We start from the raw sequence: 22955 nt of genomic DNA on the forward strand, positions 1-22955 counted from the left end.
TAAACAAAAGTAATAACACAAAACAAATCACAACATGACGAACATGTCAAAGGCTGCTTGAGACCAGGACCAGGAAGAGAAGAAAGAAAAAGTAACATGTACAATAAAAAGAATCAGAGTAAAAGTTAATAAAAGACAGTAAGATAAAACTACCTTGAATTAATTTTAAAAAATTGTTTAAAAGAATAGAATGTATGGAGATGTTCTGCACCTAAGCCTCCGACCAGATGGGAGGAGCTGGAACTCACCATAAAGAGGGTGAGAGATTTCTGCTGTAATTCAGTTGGAATTGAGTGTGTTTTACACTGGCTTTATTAACTTACAATGCCTATAGTTTATTTAACACAGACAGAACGAAGAAATATCTAAGGTTAAATGGTCACTGATTGAAGCCCTTGACAGGAGTACCCATTACATTTTGTTTACACTAAATTGACACAACGCTAAGCTACTGATTGTAAGTGGCACATTTATTTTAAACTCCCAACCAACTCAATTCTTCATTAAGTAACTTGCCACTAACATAATTTAATTCAGTTGTTATGTCTTACCTTTACTTTTGCACGTAAAGCTGAGTCGTAATCCTGCAAATACTGCACCATATTGAACGTATTAGAGCCTTTAGCCGCAACTTTTTTTGGCATGTTTTGCAAATGGTCTTCGACTCCCTGGTCATTTTTTAAAAGTACCCAAACACTAACACTAACACTGCCGACTTCAGGTTTTTTTGTGTGGGAACAGTTTTCTGCTTTGTCCTGCTGCCATTTTTGCGTGTCTCTCAATAGGTGTATAAAGCATATAAAGTGTAACTTTGTTTTGTGCAGATTGTGCCAAAAATAACGTAGCTGTTTATAGTCTATTTATAGAAAGTTAGGTGGACTGAAACACACAGTGTCGTGAAGCCTTTGCGATTAAATAACGGTGACGTTTTAATCGCGGTTAATAGTAAAACTGGTTCATTGTACTGAAATTGTACTGTGAAGCAATTCTGCTACTGTACTTGTTTACATAGTTCTTACATTTGGTTTTGTTATTATAGTGCATTATGTAACCATTAGTACAAACTGTTAATTGAGTTTCTGTGGGGCTGTAGGTTCGAGACCCTGGAACCAGAGATGAACAACCTAGGGACTCGTGTCACTGATGTGAACCAGGTGGCTGAGCAGCTGTTGACCTTTGACAATTGTAACAAAGACCAAATCCACCAAACACGCGACCACCTGAACAATAGGTCAGGGATAACACATGATGATGATGACCCAGCAAACGGCAATTTTCCACAACCTAATGTCAATAATTACATTTGGTGTTATCCCTAGGTGGAAAGAATTTGAAAAACTGTCTGATCAAAAGAAACAAGGCCTTGAGTCAGCCCTTAACATCCAGAACTACCACCTGGAGTGTAATGAGATCCAATCATGGATGAAAGAAAAGACCAAGGTTATTGAATCCACTCAGAGCTTGGGAAATGACCTGACTGGAGTGATGGCACTACAGCGCAAACTCACAGGCATGGAGAGAGACCTGGAAGCTATTCAGGTATGAAGGCCACATGGAGTAAAATCTGTGAACTCACCATAAAATATGTGTTGGCGTTATGTACATATCAACTTTGCTGTTTTTCACTCATGCTGGTGGTATGGATATGGAACAATTACAGTGTTTAAACATTGGTTCTTTCTTTATAGGGAAAATTAAATGACCTTCAAGAAGAGGCAGAAAAACTGGCCAAGGAACATCCGGATCAAGCTGATGAGATTCTAGGTCGCTTGGCGGAGATACAAGATGTGTGGAAGGAGTTGAACTCCACCATGAAACGACGTGAGGAGTCACTGGGCGAGGCCAGTAAGCTGCAAGGCTTCCTCAGGGATCTAGATGACTTCCAGTCGTGGCTCTCCCGCACCCAGACAGCTGTGGCGTCAGAGGACAGTCCCACCTCTTTACCTGAGGCTGAGAGTTTACTAGTCCAGCATGAGAACATCAAAAATGAAGTGGACAACTATAAAGACGACTACGAGAAAATGCGAGTGGTCGGTGATGAGGTTACCCAGGGTCAGACGGATGTCCAGCACATGTTCTTGGCACAGAGGCTCCAGGCTTTGGATACTGGCTGGCATGAGTTGCGGAAAATGTGGGAGAACAGACACAGTCTTTTGGCCCAAGCCTTTGACTTTCAGACTTTCTTGAGGGATGCAAAGCAGGCAGAGGCCTTCCTCAATAGCCAGGTTAGGAAAAATAACTTGATTATCTCAAGCACAAACCTACAACTACATTTATTATAAAAACCAAGTCCAAGAAAGTTCAAAGCCAACACCAAAACATCAGTCTTCTATATTTGTGGGCTGAGCAGACAGTGCAGTCATGATGGAACGACACAAGAACTAAAGATGAAACCTTAGCCTGTGGGTGCAAAAAAAAACATGACCTAACTGTTTTCATTTCACTGATAATTTTAAATATGCCTGCAGCCATAATTGAAATCGGAGCTCTTGCTTTGAAGGCTTTTTCCCAAACATACTATTACATCATTTTAGAGAAACTAACAGAAGAGCTGTTAGATCCACAACAGTTCTATGTCTAGTTGTTTTAATCAAAAATAAGAAAAACCTGCATTTAAAAAATAATAACTGGAAAAGAATACATACTGATTGTTGTCAATATAGTTCCTTAATTTAGCCCTCATTTCTACTTGTGTTTTACCAAAATAAATGGGTAATTGTTATTTTCTCTTTTTGCAGGAGTATGTGTTGTCACACACAGAGATGCCGACAAGTCTTCAGGGAGCAGACAAGGCCATTAAGAAGTATGAAGATTTTCTCACTACCACAGAAGCCAGCGAGGAGAAGATAACTGGTGTTGTGGAGGCGGGGCGGCGCCTCATTAACGACGGCAACGCAAACTCCGATAAGATTCAAGAAAAAGTGGATTCTATTCAGGAAAGGTGAGAACACTGTTAAAACTAATATTTAGCATGAATTTTTTTTTTTTTTTACATGCAAAGACATCATTCCAATAAACATTGTCATTGAATTTCACCAGGCATCTAAAGAATAAGAAGTCTGCCAATGAATTGCTGGCAAAACTTAAGGACAACCGTGAACTGCAGCACTTCCTTCAAGATGGACAGGAGGTAAAAAATTGATACAGTGCCTCTGTTGCTTAATGAGTACATTAGTATCGTAAATACTGTACTTGGGATTAACAATATTTATTTTCAAGCCATTAATGATACACATTACTTCCTGCTACTCAAGACCCATACCAATAACTTATTTATATCTACTTTTTTTTGTAATTTAGAATTAACTGTAGTTTGTGCACACCTTTTTTTGAGGAACAAACAAACTGTGAAGAAGTCCTACACCATCGACACCATATTTGTTTACAGTGAGCTCAGGGTGTCACGATTGGCTTAGCCGGAGTAGAACCCCATCGAATCCCAACGCAGAACAAACATAATAATAGAAGATACATATAATAATTAACAAAAAGAGCACTAAGGAAGGAGTGAGGGAAAAAAACAAAGGATGCACACAAAAGATGTGAAAAAACAGAAAATACACTCAAAAGGTGTGGAGAGAAAACATTACCGGTACATAACAGCAACAATAACATTACACAGCAGGGCGCGGACAAAGCCACAGGAAAACGAGAAGCGTGAGTGGAGCCAAAGCAGCCGAGATGAACACGACTGCAAGGGTGAACCATCAGGAATCAACTGGTGTCGATTGAATGGATTGGAGAGCTTAAGTAGTCAGGAGGAAATGAGTAACAGGGTTGCGCGCAGGTGGCTTTGCCCCGTGACCCAAAAACCAGGCACTGCAACAAAAAGCAGACAGGCGGCAGCAGGGCTGCTAGATCATGACTGAAAGAAGTTTACGACAGGCCGTTTACAGTGCTTTAGAGAAAAGGAGAGCTTGATTTCCCCACTCTAACCCACCTACAGCACAGAATGGTTAATTTTACCTCATCGGAGCTTTTTTTAAATGAATCAATAAATTTTTTATAAAAAAGCTTTTTTTTCTGAGCCATTTTTTTATTTTATCGGATTTAGCTATATGACATAATTCCTCATATCAGCCCGACAATTATCTGTCCGATATTTATTGTGCACCCCTAGTAATTAAACTAGTAATTAAATTAAATTAAAATACAAATGGGTCCAGATACAGAACATTTCGTCCTGCCAAGGTCCAGGTCACTCGTTTCGCTTCTCTCTCTTCTGCCTCTGCATTACAGTCACCATGTCTACCACCTGGAATGTACAAATTTGATTGGCTGAGCAGTATCATGTGGGATGGTTTAACTCGCATGAACCAGTGCCGTAAAATCTATAAAAGTTGTGCCAGTCAAAATAGAAGCGTTCCGTCAAAACTTAAAATACTTACAGTAAATAAATTTTTGACTGCCCCTGGCGCCTGGTTCTGGACTCGGACTGTGGTCCATCAGTTAGTGATTACTGTTATAGAAAATCAAATGCAGAAAACCTTGTGAAATAGATATAACTTTTTCAATATCACTTTTACCTTTATTGAAGACTAGTTGCCAAAGACGCCAATGAGTGGAGAGGGAGGAGGACAGGGCCAAGCCACCTTTGTACTATGCTACGGGTTTCTCAGCTTTATGAAATTGCTGGTTCTCTCAACTTTCTGTGGCCCGATGGTGACTTTTTTGCAGTCATATTCAATAAACAAAACACAGAATCTCAGTCAACAAAGCGTGGGATTCTTTGTTTGGGCATTCGACTTCACAGAATGATACGCAGGCAAACTAGTTTGTTGTGCACAATGCTTGGTCGTATGATAACTATGACTGCATGTGAAAACTTTGCAGTATTTTGGCCTAAATCTTCAAATCATACGCAAATACAGGGCAAAGAATAATAACATTGATGTTATCTTCTCTGTAGCTTACATTATGGATCAATGAGAAAATGCTGACTGCTCAGGACATGTCGTATGATGAAGCCCGAAATCTTCACAGCAAATGGCAGAAACACCAGGCCTTCATGGCAGAGCTGGCTTCTAACAAAGACTGGTTGGACAAAATTGACAAGGTGTGACTGCCCTATATGACGACTGAGGAAATTACCTCACCAGTTGTATTAATAATGTTTGTGTGGTGGTAGTTTGGTAGTAGCTCCATGATTTAGCAGTGTGTTAACAGGTGGTATTTTTTATGTTTCCTTACAAAGGAGGGCCAGGCTCTTGTGGCAGAGAAGCCAGAATTAAAACCTGTTGTCCAGCAAACCCTGGAAGACCTACAGCACCAGTGGGAGGAGTTAGAGAGCACCACCCGCACCAAAGCCCAATGCTTGTTTGATGCCAACCGGGCAGAGCTGTTCACACAGAGCTGCTCTGCTCTGGATGGCTGGGTGAAAAACCTAGAGAGTCAGCTGCAAAGTGACGATTACGGAAAGGATTTGACAAGTGTCAACATCCTGCTCAATAAGCATCAGGTAGTACAAGCATACAATGACAAGTTAATATCCTTACATATTTATTATAATTTTATACGTGCATACACGTGGTGGTCATGTCTGCTTGGTTGACATTGATTGTCTCACATCTTTGTAGATACTGGAGAACCAAATGGAGGTCAGAGAGAAGGAGGTGCAGTCCCTGCATTCTCAAGCCTTGGCTTTGTCTCAGGAAGACACTGGACTATCTGAGGTAGATGGTCAACAAAGGCGCGTCACAGACAGCTTTTCCAGCCTTCAGGATCCTCTTAAACTGAGGAGACAGAGACTACTGGCATCCAAAGAAGCACACCAGTTCAACAGAGATCTGGAAGATGAAATAGTGAGCTACAATAAATTGGATGATCAAGTATAAAACAGATTATTTTTGCTCATAATTGGCCCTTTCTTTTAATGTATAGTTGTGGGTAAAAGAGAGGATGCCCCTGGCAACATCTACAGACCATGGAAAAGATCTTCCTACTGTACAGCTACTTATCAAGAAGAACCAGGTACTTTTTTTTTTTAACCTTTTTGCCACAGTCTAAACAAGATTTTGTTTGTGGCCCCATGTCATTCTTTAATATTACTCGTGTAACACGCTAGGGGCTAGGACTGACTGCAGCATGGTGAGTATTGTAATACAGTTGTTCCTCGCCACATTGGGCTTCAAAGTTTGCGGCTTGTGTATGTGACTATGTGGGTGTTTTTTTATGGCAAAACTGTATTGTAAACAGGGTTTTATATGCTTTAGATAACAAAATTATACATTTATAATTAACAATTCCAACCTAACGGAAATGAATTTACCATGGTTAGGCCCGGAACAAATTAACAGTGATAAACAAGGGTTTACTGTATTACTCTTGGTGCCAGAAGTAGATTTGGCTATGGGAGCCTGAGTGTGTGCATACAGTAAAATACACAACCAACACAATTGTAGTTCAATTGTAGTTGATATTTTACAAGTTATGTAAATATTTGTATATGCTATAAATAATCAAATATTAACAACTAACAAAAAACATTAACTACAATTCAGTCCAACCCAGTACTGTATGTTTGACAGTCATGTTTATATTCCAGTTGATGTCCAAAGTTCTAAAGAAAGGGTAAAAAATATAGATTTCTCCAACCACATTGAAGCTACCGGTAATTCAAAACTGCTATGCCGCATGTGCATTAATTGCAAAAGTAAACAAAACACAATAAAAGAGCAAAAACGATGAAAAAATATGTTCTTTTGACACTATATATTTGGGGAAAAGATTTGGCTACAATATAAACCTAAATAGTACGGTCATTTTAGAAATATGGTCGTAAGTCTGTCACAACGATGGCGTTTGAAGCAATCTTAAATGAGCAAACCGCTGCTAAACCGAACTAAAATGAGTTCAAAAGGGATATGTTGACTCAATGCTGAAGATAATTAGAAACAAAGTTTAGTTTTATCCATGAGGCCATTTAGTCTATCAAAGTAGTACAAATAAACACCTGCAGAGCACAAGGACACCGGTGATGATCACCGATTGAAGTGACCAGTTGCCATAATCATCTGCCCTTCTGACCCCAGTCATTGTGGACCTAATCAACCGCTTAGTGTTTATGTCAAGGGCTGGCCCTGGACATAGCCTTATAAAGAAGGAAGGTTGAAATAGTTGTTTCTTTGTTTCTGAATCAGACATTGCAAAAGGAAATCCAGGGACATCAGCCCCGTATTGATGACATCCATAAACGTGGCCAGACTCAAAGCCAGGTAGATGGAGAGCGACAATCGGCTCTAGAGGAGCGTCTTGTTGAGCTGAAGGATCTTTGGGACCAACTGATTGATGAGACGGACAAACGCCATGCTCGCCTAGTGGAGGCCAATCGTGCCCAGCAGTTCTACGCTGATGTGGCAGAGGCAGAGGCCTGGATGGGAGAACAGGAGCTGCACATGATGTCGGAAGAAAAGGCCAAGGTGAGCCAAGATTACCAAAGCCAAGAAGTGACTTAGTGTCACTTTGTTGCGTGGAAGTTTATCATCATTATCTTTTTGCCTCCCAGGATGAGCAAAGTGCTCTAGTGATGGTGAAAAAGCACGAGAGCTTGGAGCAAGCGCTGGAAGACTACGCCCAGACCATCCACCAGCTGGCCAACAGCAGCCGACTAATGGTCACCAGCGAACATCCAGAGAGGTTAAACAACATCAGCTGCTCTTCTACACCTTTTCCGAGTAAAGTTGTACATCCTAAACTTGCATCGTCTACGCTCACTTTGACAGCGACAGAATCACATTACGACAAGCACAAGTTGACAAGTTGTACGCTGGGTTGAAAGATCTGGCCGAGGAGCGCCGCGGCCGGCTTCAGGAGAGACTCCGTCTGACCCAGTTGAAGCGAGAGGTGGATGACTTGGAACAGTGGATTGCAGAACGAGAGGTCGTTGCTGGCTCCCATGAACTAGGACAGGACTATGAGCATGTCACTGTAAGCTTCTTCTTCCTCCCTTTTCCATTGTCTGTTGAGATAATTACAGCACAGAGAAATGTTGACCATTTTTCTTTCCGCAGATGCTGAGAGACAAGTTTCGTGAGTTTGCTCGTGACACCAGCACAATCGGCCAAGAGCGTGTAGACGGCGTGAATGGCCTGGCAGATGACCTCATTGAATCCGGTCACCCGGAGAACGCTAGTGTGGCCGAGTGGAAGGATGGGCTGAACGAGGCCTGGGCCGACCTGCTGGAACTGATTGACACGCGCACACAAATGTTGGCCGCTTCCTACGAGCTGCACCGCTTCCATCAGGATGCCATGGAGGTTCTCGGGCGCATTAGGGAGAAGCGGGAGGCGCTACCGTCTGACCTTGGCCGGGATCTGAACACTGTCCAGCATCTACATAGACAGCACAATACTTTTGAAAATGACATCCAAGCCCTCAGTGGACAGGTAATCTGCTGATACACCGATCTTCTAAGAGGCATTTGTGAGTGGAAAAATGAATGCCCCGTTTTAATTTTTCACCCTCGAGGTCAACCAAGTGCAAGATGATGCTGCACGACTGCAGAAAGCCTACGCTGGAGAGAAAGCGGATGACATTAACAGGAGTGAGCATGCTGTGACCTCTTCATGGGAGGGTCTTCTGGAGGCTGGCGAAACCCGCAGGGTGCTCCTCCTGGACACGGTGGAAAAGTTCCGCTTCTTCAACATAGTGCGAGACCTCATGCTCTGGATGGATGGAGTCAACCTGCAGATTGATGCACATGACAGCCCCAGGTTAGTGCAAAATTGCAGATGCATAAAGTAACAGAAATACTCACCGCCTATCTTTTTGTTGCAGGGACGTATCTTCTGCTGGGCTAGTCATTGCCAATCATCAGGACATCAAGTCAGAAATCGAGACCAGGGCGGACAGCTTTACAGCCTGTATTGACATGGGGAACACGCTCATCAACAATAATCACTATGCTACCGATGAGGTCATTTTCTCTTACTGTCATTTTGAAAATTATTACATCATCGCTCATTACCGATTGTCTTAATTTTCAGATCCGGGAAAAGCTCACCCAGCTACAAGAAAAGAGGGACAAGATCAACAAAAAGTGGCAGGACAAGATGGACTATCTGCAAATTAGTATGCAATATATGTTACTATACACTGAGAACACACTTTTTCAGAAAGTTACTTCATTTTTTTTTTCCCGCTTTGCAGTGCTGGAAGTGTTGCAGTTTGGTCGTGATGCCTGCGTTGCAGAGTCTTGGCTGGCCGGTCAAGAACCTCTTGTGCGGGCAGCAGACCTGGGTTCCAATGTGGATGAGGTGGAAAGTCTAATAAAGCGCCATGAGGCCTTTGAAAAACTTGCTGCTTCCTGGGAGGAGCGGTTTGTGATGCTGCAGAAACTGACCACAGTGAGTTATGCTCGCCAATATGAGACTCTTGGAATTGCCTCAATCATGTATTTATTTTTCAGCTCGAGGAGCAGGAATTGGAGAGGAGGCGAGAAGAAGAGGAGAGAGCACGAAGACCCCCCACACCACCCTTGGCAGAAGTGGCACGCTCCGAGGTAGAAAGTCAAATACACGACTCTGCAGCCAGGTAAACCAAAGGTTGATTTTCATACAGCATAAAACCGTTGGTCCACATTGTCAACATCGTTTGATAACATACAAACTCTCTTTATCAAACGCAGAACCAGTCTCGACCAGACGACACTGAATCAGTCGGCGTCCGTGAATGGAGTTCACAGCGACAACGATACATCACAGGTGAGTAGTCTATGCTTAATCACCATGATTATGCTCATTTGTAAGGGCTTAAATTCAATTAAAAAAATATATAAATCATTTGCATTTTAGGAGATTGCTATACAATAGAAACATTTCTTGTCAGCAAAGCCTGTTCCATATGTTTTTTTTTAAATAAAAACAAATGATAACTTAAGTGTTATCCCTCAAGCATATTCAATTTATTATCATTTGTTTTAATTGTATTTATTCTAAATGCATTTTTTTTCACCTTTCCTGTCCAGCCACATGGGCCAATAATATTGTTGATCTAGATGCCCCGTACCTGCTGTACAGATTACAGATACAGCTCAAGCATATTCTACTGTCGTGTGCATTGCCAGATACTGATATTGTTATAAAGGGGCGTGACACTTGGATCATCTTCATCCTAATTTAGCTTCAGGGTGCCTCCATGGGGACTTCTTTTGGGGAATAAAAGCTGTTTCAACACAAAAAAAACATTGTTTTTATTTGTGAAGGAGCACTTTTATATCTAAACACTTTAACAATGTCCTGTTGCGTTTTTACCAGCAGTCGCGATCGCTATCATTGTCAGTGGGAAAGAAATCAGAGGCTAAACGCGTGTGTAAGCCAAAGCAGCCGCAGCGTGTGAGTACCAAGACTTGGTCATAGCCTCGTTAGTAGCCTTTGCTCAGCTCCTGGTCAAAACTGCAGCGCCATTGCTCCGTGCCACAGACGCAACCATTGCTTTGTTTATGATTTATTCATGGCCTTGTTTGGTGGCTGCTCACAAAAGGCATGTTGCAGATTCATTGGACAGATGGTGTTCATGGATTAAGTACATTCACATTCTGCGCTTGTATCTGTGCTCATATTGACCAGGACAGGAGTCACTGTAGAGTTGTTAGTGTGCCCCCTCCCACTATATGTGTACATTTGGAATAACTTATTTAGTATTTCAAAAGGCATCACATAGTCAAAGTATTGTTTTAGTGTGTGTCTGTGTTTGTGTGTTAAAGAATAGATTTATACAACTGCATATTATCCCAGGGGTGATTATTGTCTTTTGGTAGTTAAGATACTGAAGAATGTTTCAAAACATGAGCCCTTAAAGTATTTATGACACGTATTATGCGTCTGTAGTAGTTGTATGTCCCTCCTGTGCATGTGACTATAGATATATGTTTCAGTATGTATCGCACTGTGACAATGTGTAATTATATAAACCTTGTGACACATTAATATGACGTTATCATATACTTCTGTCAAAGCAAATGTCATCTCGGCTTCCCATGTTTGCTGCAATGGCTGCTTTGCTTCTCACTTCCTCTATTCAAAAGGTCAGCTTCTGCACTTCTTACCCATATTTTGCTCTGGACCGCAGGGTTCAGAATCAGAGTCGGTAAACGGACCAGGCAGAGACAGCGGCTTGGCTTCTTCGCGCCTCGACCAGTCGGCCACGTTACCGGGCCGGGGCGCAGCGGAGTCTGAACCTGAAACAATGGAGGGCATGCTTTATCGAAAGCAGGAGATGGAGTCGCACAGTAAAAAGGCAGCTACTAGGTAACATGCAGACAAACATCTGCTCCTTGACCTGTATTTTCCTCATTATAAATTCATCTGCTTCTTATTGCTTGTGTGTGTACTCTCTTAGGTCATGGCAGAATGTGTACTGTGTCCTAAGAAAAGGAAGTCTGGGTTTCTATAAAGATGGCAAAAGCGCTAGTAATGGCATCCCCTACCATGGAGAGGTCCCTATCAGTCTTGGAGAGGCCGTTTGTGAGATCGCCAATGACTATAAAAAGAGGAAACATGTATTCAAGCTCAGGTTCGTGGATCTCTTAAACTTTGCGACTCAATTTCCCCCCCCGCTCTTATAAACGGCGTGGCACGGTTGGGAGAGTGGCTGTACTAGCAACCTGAGTGTTCCTGGTTCGATTCCCACCTTCTACCAACCTCGTCACGTCCGTTGTGTCCTTGGGCAAGACACTTCACCCTTGCTCCTGATGGGTCGTGGTTAGGGCCTTGCATGGCAACTCCTGCCATCAGTGTGTGAATGTGTGTGTGAATAGGTGAATGTGGAAATAGTGTCAAAGCGCTTTGAGTACCTTGAAGGTAGAAAAGCGCTATACAGGTATAACCCATTTACCATTTACCCTAGGCCTAAATATTTTGTTTGCATGCGCTACCCACCTACAGTGATTTTCGGACTATAGATATACTTAAGTATATGTACGTATAGTATATACACGTATGTATATATATATATATATATATATATATATATATATATATATATATATATATATATATATATATATATATATATATATATATATATACGGTATATATATATATATATATATATATATGTGTGTGTGTGTGTATATATATATATATATATATATATATATATATATGTGTGTGTGTGTGTATATATATATATATGTATGTGTGTGTGTGTGTATATATATATATATATATATATATATATATATATATATATATATATATATATATGTGCATATATATATATATATACAGTCGCGATCAAAAGTTTATATACACTTGTAAAGAACATAAAGTCATGGCTGTTTTGAGTTTCCAATCATTTCTACAACTCTTATTTTTTTGTGATAGAGTGATTGGAGCACATGCTTGTTGGTCACAAAAAACATTCATGAAGTTTGGTTCTTTTATGAATTTATTATGGGTCTACTGAAAATGTGACCAAATCTGCTGGGTCAAAAGTATACATACAACAATGTTAATATTTGGTTACATATCCCTTGGCAAGTTTCACTGCAATAAGGTGCTTTTGGTAGCCATCCACAGGCTTCTGGCAAGCTTCTGGTTGAATTTTTGACCACTCCTCTTGACAAAATTGTTGCAGTTCAGCTCAATGTGTTTTTTCTTTCTTTTTTTTTTCATTTTATTTTTATTGACATCCAGCATCAGACATTCCTATCCATTACATCACATTCACATAAATCTTATATCTATTGTCTGCCCTAAATGTCAAAATATTTTTGTTTATATCCCACCCATACCACCCACCTCCCCACCCACAAAAGAAAGAAACAACAACAAAAACAAAGTAATATCTACAAATACATCGATTAAATAAACAAAGGGAAAAAAAGAAAATAAATAATAATACATTAATAATAATAATAATCAGAAATATATATATATTATACATATATATATATATATATACATACATACATATACACATATAGTATAGTACAATCCTTTTTTTTTTTTTTTTGCAGTACAATCACTAATTTAAAAAATTTAAGTCAGGTTTGTGGGGCGTGACATAGTTGACCCAATTTTCCCAGTATGAAGTACATTTCTCCAATTTATAATTAATAAGGCAGTTATCTTCTCCATTATACAGGTAAAAGCCAGTAAATTAGAATATTTTGAAAAACTTGATTTATTTCAGTAATTGCATTCAAAAGGTGTAACTTGTACATTATATTTATTCATTGCACACAGACTGATGCATTCAAATGTTTATTTCATTTAATTTTGATGATTTGAAGTGGCAACAAATGAAAATCCAAAATTCCGTGTGTCACAAAATTAGAATATTACTTAAGGCTAATACAAAAAAGGGATTTTTAGAAATGTTGGCCAACTGAAAAGTATGAAAATGAAAAATATGAGCATGTACAATACTCAATACTTGGTTGGAGCTCCTTTTGCCTCAATTACTGCGTTAATGCGGCGTGGCATGGATTCGATGAGTTTCTGGCACTGCTCAGGTGTTATGAGAGCCCAGGTTGCTCTGATAGTGGCCTTCAACTCTTCTGCGTTTTTGGGTCTGGCATTCTGCATCTTCCTTTTCACAATACCCCACAGATTTTCTATGGGGCTAAGGTCAGGGGAGTTGGCGGGCCAATTTAGAACAGAAATACCATGGTCCGTAAACCAGGCACGGGTAGATTTTGCGCTGTGTGCAGGCGCCAAGTCCTGTTGGAAATTGAAATCTCCATCTCCATAGAGCAGGTCAGCAGCAGGAAGCATGAAGTGCTCTAAAACTTGCTGGTAGACGGCTGCGTTGACCCTGGATCTCAGGAAACAGAGTGGACCGACACCAGCAGATGACATGGCACCCCAAACCATCACCCAACCATGCAAATTTTGCATTTCCTTTGGAAATCGAGGTCCCAGAGTCTGGAGGAAGACAGGAGAGGCACAGGATCCACGTTGCCTGAAGTCTAGTGTAAAGTTTCCACCATCAGTGATGGTTTGGGGTGCCATGTCATCTGCTGGTGTCGGTCCACTTGTTTCCTGAGATCCAGGGTCAACGCAGCCGTCTACCAGCAAGTTTTAGAGCACTTCATGCTTCCTGCTGCTGACCTGCTCTATGGAGATGGAGATTTCAAGTTCCAACAGGACTTGGCGCCTGCACACAGCGCAAAATCTACCCGTGCCTGGTTTATGGACCATGGTATTTCTGTTCTAAATTGGCCCGCCAACTCCCCTGACCTTAGCCCCATAGAAAATCTGTGGGGTATTGTGAAAAGGAAGATGCAGAATGCCAGACCCAAAAACGCAGAAGAGTTGAAGGCCACTATCAGAGCAACCTGGGCTCTCATAACACCTGAGCATTGCCAGAAACTCATCGACTCCATGCCACGCCGCATTAACGCAGTAATTGAGGCAAAAGGAGCTCCAACCAAGTATTGAGTATTGTACATGCTCATATTTTTCAGTTTCATACTTTTCAGTTGGCCAACATTTCTAAAAATCCCTTTTTTGTATTAGCCTTACACAATATTCTAATTTTGTGACACACGGAATTTTGGATTTTCATTTGTTGCCACTTCAAATCATCAAAATTAAATGAAATAAACATTTGAATGCATCAGTCTGTGTGCAATGAATAAATATAATGTACAAGTTACACCTTTTGAATGCAATTACTGAAATAAATCAAGTTTTTCAAAATATTCTAATTTACTGGCTTTTACCTGTATATACATCCATTGTTGTTTCCATCCATTGCTTCAAAGTTGGGCTCTCCTGGGATATCCATTTCCTAGTAATGGTCTTTTTACAAGCCACCAGTAGGATATTCATTAAGTGTTTATCTTTCTTCAGCCAGTCCTGAGGTACATGTCCAAAAAACAAAGTTTTACTTTTGAGGGGTATTTCACGTTTGAAAATATCCTGTAGAGCTTGGTGTATCTATTTCCAATAGTCCTTTATGGTGGAGCAGTCCCAGAAAACATGGTAGTGATTTGCATCTGAATTCCCACAATTTCTCCAGCAGGCAGGGGAGTTGTTATCATAGTGAGACTTCTGAGAAGGTGTAATAAAAAATCTGTTCAAATTTTTTCAGCCAAACTCCCTCCACTTGGGTGAGCTGGTACAAGTCCATTGATATTTCCATATTATTGTCCATTCTTCCTCAGATATAGTTATCCCTCCTTCCTTCTCCCATTTTGTTTTAATATATGAAGTTGAATATGATTTCATATTCAACAGACCCTTATACAAGCATGAAACAGTTCTAGCAATAATTTCTGAATTGTAGGCTTTTGTAAACAGTTCAATCAAACATATACTCGTCTTTGTGACACTTTTCACCTTCATATTAACAAAATGCCGCAACTGCAAATATCGATAGAAGTCTTGGTTTTCTAATATATATGTCCTTTTAATAGTTTCAAAATTAAGCATTTTTTTTAATCTTTCATTACACTACATAAAGCTGTTATACCCTTAGATATCCAGTCCTTAAATCTTGAGTCTAATTTATTAGGTGTAAACTCTGTATCATAGGCACACCATTTAAGAACTGCAATATCACTCTTGAGTTTGTATTCCTTTATAATAATTTTCCACACTTTAAGGGTCCATTTCACCCATGGGTTATCAATGTTATTTATGTGGGCTTGTAAATTGCTATCCGCCAGGATTGCTTGTATGGGGATGGAGGGCATTTCTTCTTCAATAATTTTGCATTGAGCAATGTATGACGGGTTGCACCAGCATATCACTGCTCTCATCTGGGCTGCAAAATAGTAATATTGGAGGCAAGGCAAACCCCATCCTCCCTTTTGTTTGACCAATTGTAAAGTTTTGAGACGAACTCTTGGCCTTTTACTTTGCCATATATACCTTGATAGCATTTTGTCCCATTCATTGAATTGGTTTTGGTTACTCTCTATTGGCAGGGTTTGAAATAGGTACAGCAGTCTTGGCAGTGCATTCATTTTAATAGAATCAATTCTAGAACTATGGTTAAAAAAAGGAATTAAGTTCCATCTCGCTATGTCATCTTTTATTTTTTTATATATGGGTAGATAATTGTATTCTGATAATTTTGTTAGATCTTTTGGCAAATTAATGCCCAAGTATTTAAAAGACTCTGTTTGCCATATCAGAGGCTAACTACTTCTGATTTCCCCTGGTGGGTTGTAATTATATGAGAGTAGATGGGTTTTACCTATATTAATTTTATATCCTGATAGTTGACCATACTGTTCAAATGATTGCATTAATTTAGGGAGCGAGTATGTTGGGCGTCCGAGGTAAACCAAAATGTCATCCGCATAGCAGGCCAATTTATACTCTCTTCTTTAATCATGATTCTCTTAATATCTTCATTTTGTCTGATAGACTGAGCTAATGGCTCCAGATATAATGCAAAGAGTAATGGTGACCATGCACATCCCTGTCTAGAGCCCCTTTCTAGGGTAAAACTGTTTGATAAGTATCCATTGACTTTAATCCTAGCAGTAGGATTGTTATATAGTGCATGTATAGTTTTAATGATTGTATCCTGAAAGCCGAATTTATATAAAACTCTGTAAAAAAAAAAAAAAAAAAAAAAAAATTCCAACTGACCGAATCAAAGGCCTTTTCAGCATCCACACTTATAAAAATTGCTTCGATGTTTTTTCTTTGTATATGATCCATAATATGTAGTGTCTTTCTTATATTGTCTTGTGTTTGTCGTTGATGTATAAAACCTGTTTGATCATTATGTATCAATATAGGTAAGAAATCTTCTAATCGTTTGGCCATAATGGAAGTAAATAGTTTATAATCTATATTGGCCTGTAAAAACCACATTCAATTCTATCCTTGCCTTCTTTTGATATAGCTGAGATAATTGCCTCCCTCCAACTAAGTGGCGTTTGTGCCTTTTTTAAGACCCAATTCAATGTGGGGAGTAAAACAGGTATTAATTCTTTTTTAAATTCCTTATACCACACAGCCGTGTAACCGTCTGATCCTGGCGATTTACTTAATTTAAGCCTACTAATTGCATTTGTATTTCTTTATGACAAAAAAACAAAAAAAACATACATCCCCCTAACTAAGATTAATCTATGAAGAGAACACCTCTCCAACGTGCCAGATGCCATCGAATGTGAGCGTTTGCCCACTCAAGTCGGTTACGACGATCAACTGCAGTCAGGTTGAGACCCTGATGAGGACGACGAGCATGCAGATGAGCTTTCCTGAGATGGCTTCTCACAGTTTGTGCAGAAATTATTTGGTTGTGCAAACCAATTGTTGCAGCAGCTCTCCAGTTGGCTGTACTCAGACAATTGTGGAGGTGCACCTGCTGGATGTGGAGGTCCTGGGCTGGTGTGGTTACACACAATCTGCGATTGTGAGGCCGGTTGAATGTACTGCCAAATTCTTTGAAACACCTTTGGAGACGGCTTATGGTAGACAAATGAACATTTAATTCAAGGGTAACCGCTCTGGTGGACATTCCTGCAGTCAGCATGCCAACTGCACGCTCCCTCAAAACTTGCAACATCTGTGACATTGTGTTGTGGGATAAAACTGCACATTTCGGCGTGGCCTTTTATTGTGGGAAGCCTAAGGCACACCTGTGCAGTAATCATGCTGTTTAATCAGCATCTTGATATGCCACACCTGTAAAGTGAGATGGATTATCTTGGGGAAAAAAAAGTGCTGACTAACACAGATTAAGACAGATTTGTGTATATAGTAAAATATTTAGATCTTTGAGTTCAACTCATGAAAAATGGGAGCAAAAAAAGTGTTGCGTTTATATTTGTACTCAGATGTATTTAATCATCATCGTGTGTAGATTTTTGAGGACAAAAATGAATGTAAATGTAGAAAAACTGAAGCACTGTAAATTATTTCCAGATTCATTATAGATTACGTTTTACAGACCCTCTTCAAGCGACTTTTTTGACCATCTTTTTAGCCTTTTTGTGGGCGGTCTTATTTACGTGCCTCCACTTCGACTGTGTCTTCTCCCCGTCAGCCATGTTGTAGTTTTAGCGCTTCCATCTGGAGTCTACTGACAGATATACGTTAGTACTACAGTATACACTAATTTCTATTACTAACGGTGAAGGATGCATGTGCATGCACGAGCCAGTCTTCCCCACGTCAAGAGGATAGAAAAGAGGAGGAACTTATTGTCTACAACATCGGACTATAATGGCGGGCTTGCACAAAGCTCTTTGGGTAAAACTTTTGCATATATAGAGATATCCACTACGATCACATTTGGGAAAACATCACAAGTTGGGCAAATTCCAAATGGCTCCTAATTGTTGTAAGAATGAAGGAGACAAGATTGTTTTAAAAATATCTCCCAGCCCCTATAGCCATGGTTTAATTTCAAATGTTCCGGACTTATGCAGATCCCAAATACAAAAAAGCAGGTACCAATAGGTAAAAAAAAGTTGGTTTTGCATATTAGGTCAGCTTTAAGGGGCTGATTAAGACAAATTCAGTTGTTGCATTTTGGTATGTGATGTTTTTTTTTAAATGACATTTGTTTTTTCATATAGAAGATTTATTATTATTATTATATCTCCTTTATGAAAAAAAAACATATTTCAATATGCATCTGGAACATTCCAGGGCATGCTCGCAGTTTGTGCAAGCATGTGAGCACACCTTCTGCGTGGTATAAATGTGAGTTCCATTGTTGAGTCACTGCAGTATTGCTTCTTAAATGCCCATAAAAAGTGGTACATAAATGTCTGTTGCATGTTTCACCACAGGTATAAAAGGAATTAGCATTGAAAAAGTGTCTCCATGGTGAAAGCCACGTAGTGCACTACACACCAAAACCCCATTTGAATAAGGTGGCCTGAACCAGTTATCAGTTGCACACACAGTCTTAATAGATCACATGCTACATGCCCACTAATATTGCACGCAATTTTATAGTTTGCACACCATGCGTAGCGCCTGTTATTTGGATCTTAGTAAAACAGGCCCTTACTATTCTAAAAGGTCCAACGCAGACCAAATCATACAAAAACCAGAGCATTTTTTCCCATAAGAAATCATGTAAATTTAACTACACCATTATAGATACCCAAAAAATATAAATTGTATTTTATTTTATAAAGAATAATTAGTTTTAATTGCAGAAAACAATGCAAATACATACAAATGAAATTGATAAATGAACATTTAACATCACTTTAACCGCTCTACAGGTTATTTTCTGAATTCAAGAGAGGGTTTCTCACCCTCTTTATTAAAGTCCTGGCACTTGCAGCTTTCTTTTGTTGGGCACTTGATTCCACGGAATGATACGGAACGAGCTAGTTTGTTACGCACAATGTTTGGCCTTACGACAACCGGAAGGTAAACCAAATCCGGGGCAAGAAAAGTGGCGTGTACGGAAACCCAAGTACCGCTCTATCACAAATAGACAGCTCCCTGGATATTAAAAAGGTGTTTAATGTTGCTTCCGTTATGTCAAATACTGGGTTTTACTTTTTTTTTTTAAACTGTGTAAGTATTTGTGCTATTTATGCAATTCTACTTACCCTTTCACTATCTTTATTTTTAAAACTGTGTGCATACCCCATCTCAGTGTAGTGCTTTTATATATAAAGTTGAACATTTTATTTCTGTACGTTAATTGCGCTTTTTGCTATACTGTTGACTTGAAGAGAACTCTGTACAAGAATTCCAATGTGTCTGAACAGTAAGTTTATGCATAAATGGCCGATAAAAAAACTTGAAATGCGCAAAATTTGGGGATTTATGGGAAAGTCTAACTTCTTGTCTTTGTGAATGCTGTGCTTTCAGGCTAGGAGATGGAAAAGAGTATCTATTTCAAGCAAAGGATGAGGTGAGATTCATTACGGACTTTAAACCCAAACATTAAAAATCTTGTTTTTGTGCTTTGAACCTTAACCTGTTTCCGTTCATTCATAGGCGGAAATGAGCTCCTGGATCCGCTCCATCCTCAGTTCCATTCCATCGGGATCAGGAGACTCGCCGGGAGGTCCGCGAGTCCTCAGCCGCGCCATGACCATGCCTCCCATCTCCCCCATCTCCCCTGGCTCAGCTGATGCCGGAGGTGTGACCATGCGCAACAAAGAGAGTAAAGATAAGGATCGTGAGAAGAGGTTCAGCTTCTTTGGCAAGAAGAAATAGAACATTTGTCAAACAACCTGGATGTGTCCAATTGTCCCACAAACTGAAAGAGTCCAAACAACACACTGGTCTCAGTGCAGCCCTGAGGCGCTACTACTGTATGTCGACAGCTACAGAAAATGTACTCTTTTATTTTTTTTCCCCCCTTTCATCACGGGTTTCATCTCTCGCTTTCTTTTTGGGTCTCCATCTAAGTGCTTCTCAAAACACACAACAACCAACATAACGATGTTGGTTGAGGAATCGACAAGGTCCTGTTTATCTTCTGTCCGCTAAATAGGTTCTCCTTCATTTTGGGTGATCTGTATTACTGCTGTGTAACTCACTGATTGACCAAGGATCCCCCCTCCACCTCCCCACCCAACAGACACACACACACACACACACACACACACTTTTAATCGCTTCTCTTTTAAAACAATCACCTCAAAGCTCTTCTCTTTTGCTTTGGGCCTCAATGTTATTAACATGACCAATAATATTTCTGTTATTATTTATCTTTTCTTATTGCTGGTTTGAAGAAAACTAATGATTATCTTGTGAAGATAAAAACAGTTTGCACAACTAGTAGACAATTTTGAGCTTATCCTTGTATGTAATATTATTAGTATTATTATTATTATTATATTATCATTCTTAATTTCTTTTAGGGATGATAGTTTTTGAGGTGTGTTTGAAAAATAAAACTAATTTGGTTTTATCAGTGTGCAGTAAGTGATCACCAGTTAAATTGGGACGTTGATATATATTTAATATGTGGTTGGAATTTTTCTTAATTGCTAAATTTGCCTGTTTTCGATTATACTGTTGGAGTGATATTTTCTGCTTGAGTTTTTATGTTTTTTTGTCTGTACAAAGCAGAGAGAATTAGTTTTTCTAGTGAGTGTGTGCGTGTGCGTGAGTTGTGGTGATGTGGATTTTGCACGTCAATATTATTCTTCATCAAATATGGCCAGATGGATGCTACTTTTTGGTACTCAAACACAAAATATTACTGGAATGCTTTTATGGGGGAAATGCTTTCCTTTTTTCTTTGCTTCTGGTTTTACTATTTGTAAGCAAGGAGGTTTCTCTCGCTTGTGTTTTTTATTTCTGTTTCAATCATCTCTTTGTGTTGTTGGTATAATGGAGGGAAGACCTTTGGAAGAAGTTAGCAGCTAAAAAAAAATCTGAAGACTTGGGGGATGCACATGATATGATGGGTATGATTTAGGTAAGAATGTTGCAAAGTCAGACCGCCTTATTTGAATAAATACGCATCACCTCCATTCAAATGTTTCTCAAAATAAGCTTTCACACTATGAAAATACAAATCTGACGATCTGGCTATGGACGATGCTGGTAGAATATGCCTACGTAAGACAAAATGCTCTAAAAAGGATCTTTGTGCTTTGACATTTGTGGCATGATTATACTGTAAGTATATATTTGTGCATCACCATCACCCTATCTGTGTCCATTAATGCAGAGAAAATGTGATTTGCTTCGTTATCGGGGTCAGAGAACATTAATATATGTAATCGGCATATGTCATAAATAGAAACAAGGTAGCTCAGTTATAAAAAACCTGATAATGTTGTATTAGATTCCTCCAAGAACTGTACATGTTTAAAAACACACATGCAAAGTGTTTAGTGAGGCAGTGTAGTGCAGTTCTATATGGATATAACTATTGTCACTTTCATCCAGGTGTCAAGTTGCCTTTTCTAACTGCCAAAATCCAATAAGACAATTAAGAATTGAAGGGTTTGAGTGGGTTAAGTTACAGGTTATTGGTTGGTAAGGATAATGTATTGCATCATTTAAGTTGTCTGATCACAACAAGCCGCCAGAGGAAGATGTAAACCTACAGTAAGGTTGCACTGGTTTGAACTGTATTGCTTGGCCTTATTTTCTAGTTCTAAATGAATGTGGAAGCATTACAAGCATTGCTCCAATCCATAAAGAGAGCTAGTCGGGGTACTAAGATGAATAGAAAGCTGGCGCTGTTACTTTGAGCACAAAGATTTGAGGTCAAAGGTCACACAGTGTATTTTCTTACTTTCTTCAGCCCGTTTGAATGTAAATTAATGAAATTAGCTAGGCCAAATTGGTCATGTGAAGCAAAAAAAACCAACCAAACCAAGCGTACTTTTTCTTCCACACTCGCATATATACTGTGCTGTATGCTTAAAGCAGGGATGGCATTTTCCTCAATTATGTGTTATTTCTATAAAAGAAAAGTGAAGACCTTTGACAAGAACAAAAAGTTGGCCGCCAGAAGGAACATTTTAATAACTTGCTTTTTTATGATAGAAGTGAAAACAAGGACTGGTGGTCATTTATTTTGTAGAAGAATGCAGGGTATTTGCAGTCTTAGTTAAAGCTGATCATTTTTCATTCTGGAATCTTGCAGCATTTGATAAAAACCTTAATTTTTCTGTTGTTTTCCCCTCTGTAAATCAGAGCTGTTAATGCCACTACTATTATTAATTGCTATTATGATCATTATTGCTACTGTTGTTACTATTACTACTACTGTTACTAATTCTGCAAAAAGTGTATTTGCTGTCAATTTTTTTCCAGGTACGTATCTGTAATACCAGACCTTTCCACATGGTGTCAGTGTGCCGTGGAGCATTTTCATTACAATTCAAGAAAAATAATGTTTGTTGACTTGTGTACGGTATCTACATCTACAAAAGTAGGAATAATAAAACGTGGTTTAATCAAAAAAATGTAGTCTTTTTGGGGGTTTTCAAATAATTAGATGTTACTCTTTATTTATTTATTTATTTTAAATTAATTATAGTATTCAACATTTACAACATTAACATACAGGCACATAAATAATAATAATCAAAACAAGTA

The 22955-nt window shown here is 39.3% G+C and overlaps 1 protein-coding gene across 5 annotated transcripts in view; it reads left to right on the plus strand.

Annotated features, from left to right (window-relative positions):
- Positions 1–21379, plus strand: part of sptbn2 (spectrin, beta, non-erythrocytic 2) — a 79167-nt gene extending 57788 nt beyond the window's left edge. For 2 of the 5 annotated variants that reach the window (XM_061962319.1, XM_061962321.2), the window contains 24 exons: positions 1094–1231; positions 1320–1539; positions 1689–2225; positions 2739–2941; positions 3040–3130; positions 4910–5056; positions 5195–5458; positions 5577–5801; positions 5881–5970; positions 7140–7418; positions 7505–7635; positions 7722–7926; positions 8010–8384; positions 8467–8711; positions 8776–8914; positions 8985–9069; positions 9148–9344; positions 9407–9531; positions 9626–9701; positions 10254–10331; positions 11068–11246; positions 11338–11511; positions 19755–19797; positions 19884–21379. In XM_061962319.1, the coding sequence (XP_061818303.1) occupies positions 1094–1231; positions 1320–1539; positions 1689–2225; positions 2739–2941; positions 3040–3130; positions 4910–5056; positions 5195–5458; positions 5577–5801; positions 5881–5970; positions 7140–7418; positions 7505–7635; positions 7722–7926; positions 8010–8384; positions 8467–8711; positions 8776–8914; positions 8985–9069; positions 9148–9344; positions 9407–9531; positions 9626–9701; positions 10254–10331; positions 11068–11246; positions 11338–11511; positions 19755–19797; positions 19884–20105 (4468 nt within the window). In that variant the 3' untranslated portion in view covers positions 20106–21379. The remainder of the gene's footprint in view (positions 1–1093; positions 1232–1319; positions 1540–1688; positions 2226–2738; positions 2942–3039; positions 3131–4909; positions 5057–5194; positions 5459–5576; positions 5802–5880; positions 5971–7139; positions 7419–7504; positions 7636–7721; positions 7927–8009; positions 8385–8466; positions 8712–8775; positions 8915–8984; positions 9070–9147; positions 9345–9406; positions 9532–9625; positions 9702–10253; positions 10332–11067; positions 11247–11337; positions 11512–19754; positions 19798–19883) is intronic. The other 3 variants (XM_061962322.2, XM_061962324.2, XM_061962320.1) reach the window with 2 other exon arrangements.
- The last annotated feature ends 1576 nt before the right edge of the window (positions 21380–22955 follow it).

The sequence above is a fragment of the Nerophis lumbriciformis genome, linkage group LG09 (genome assembly GCF_033978685.3).
Source record: "Nerophis lumbriciformis linkage group LG09, RoL_Nlum_v2.1, whole genome shotgun sequence".
NCBI classification, from domain to species: Eukaryota; Metazoa; Chordata; class Actinopteri; order Syngnathiformes; family Syngnathidae; genus Nerophis; species Nerophis lumbriciformis.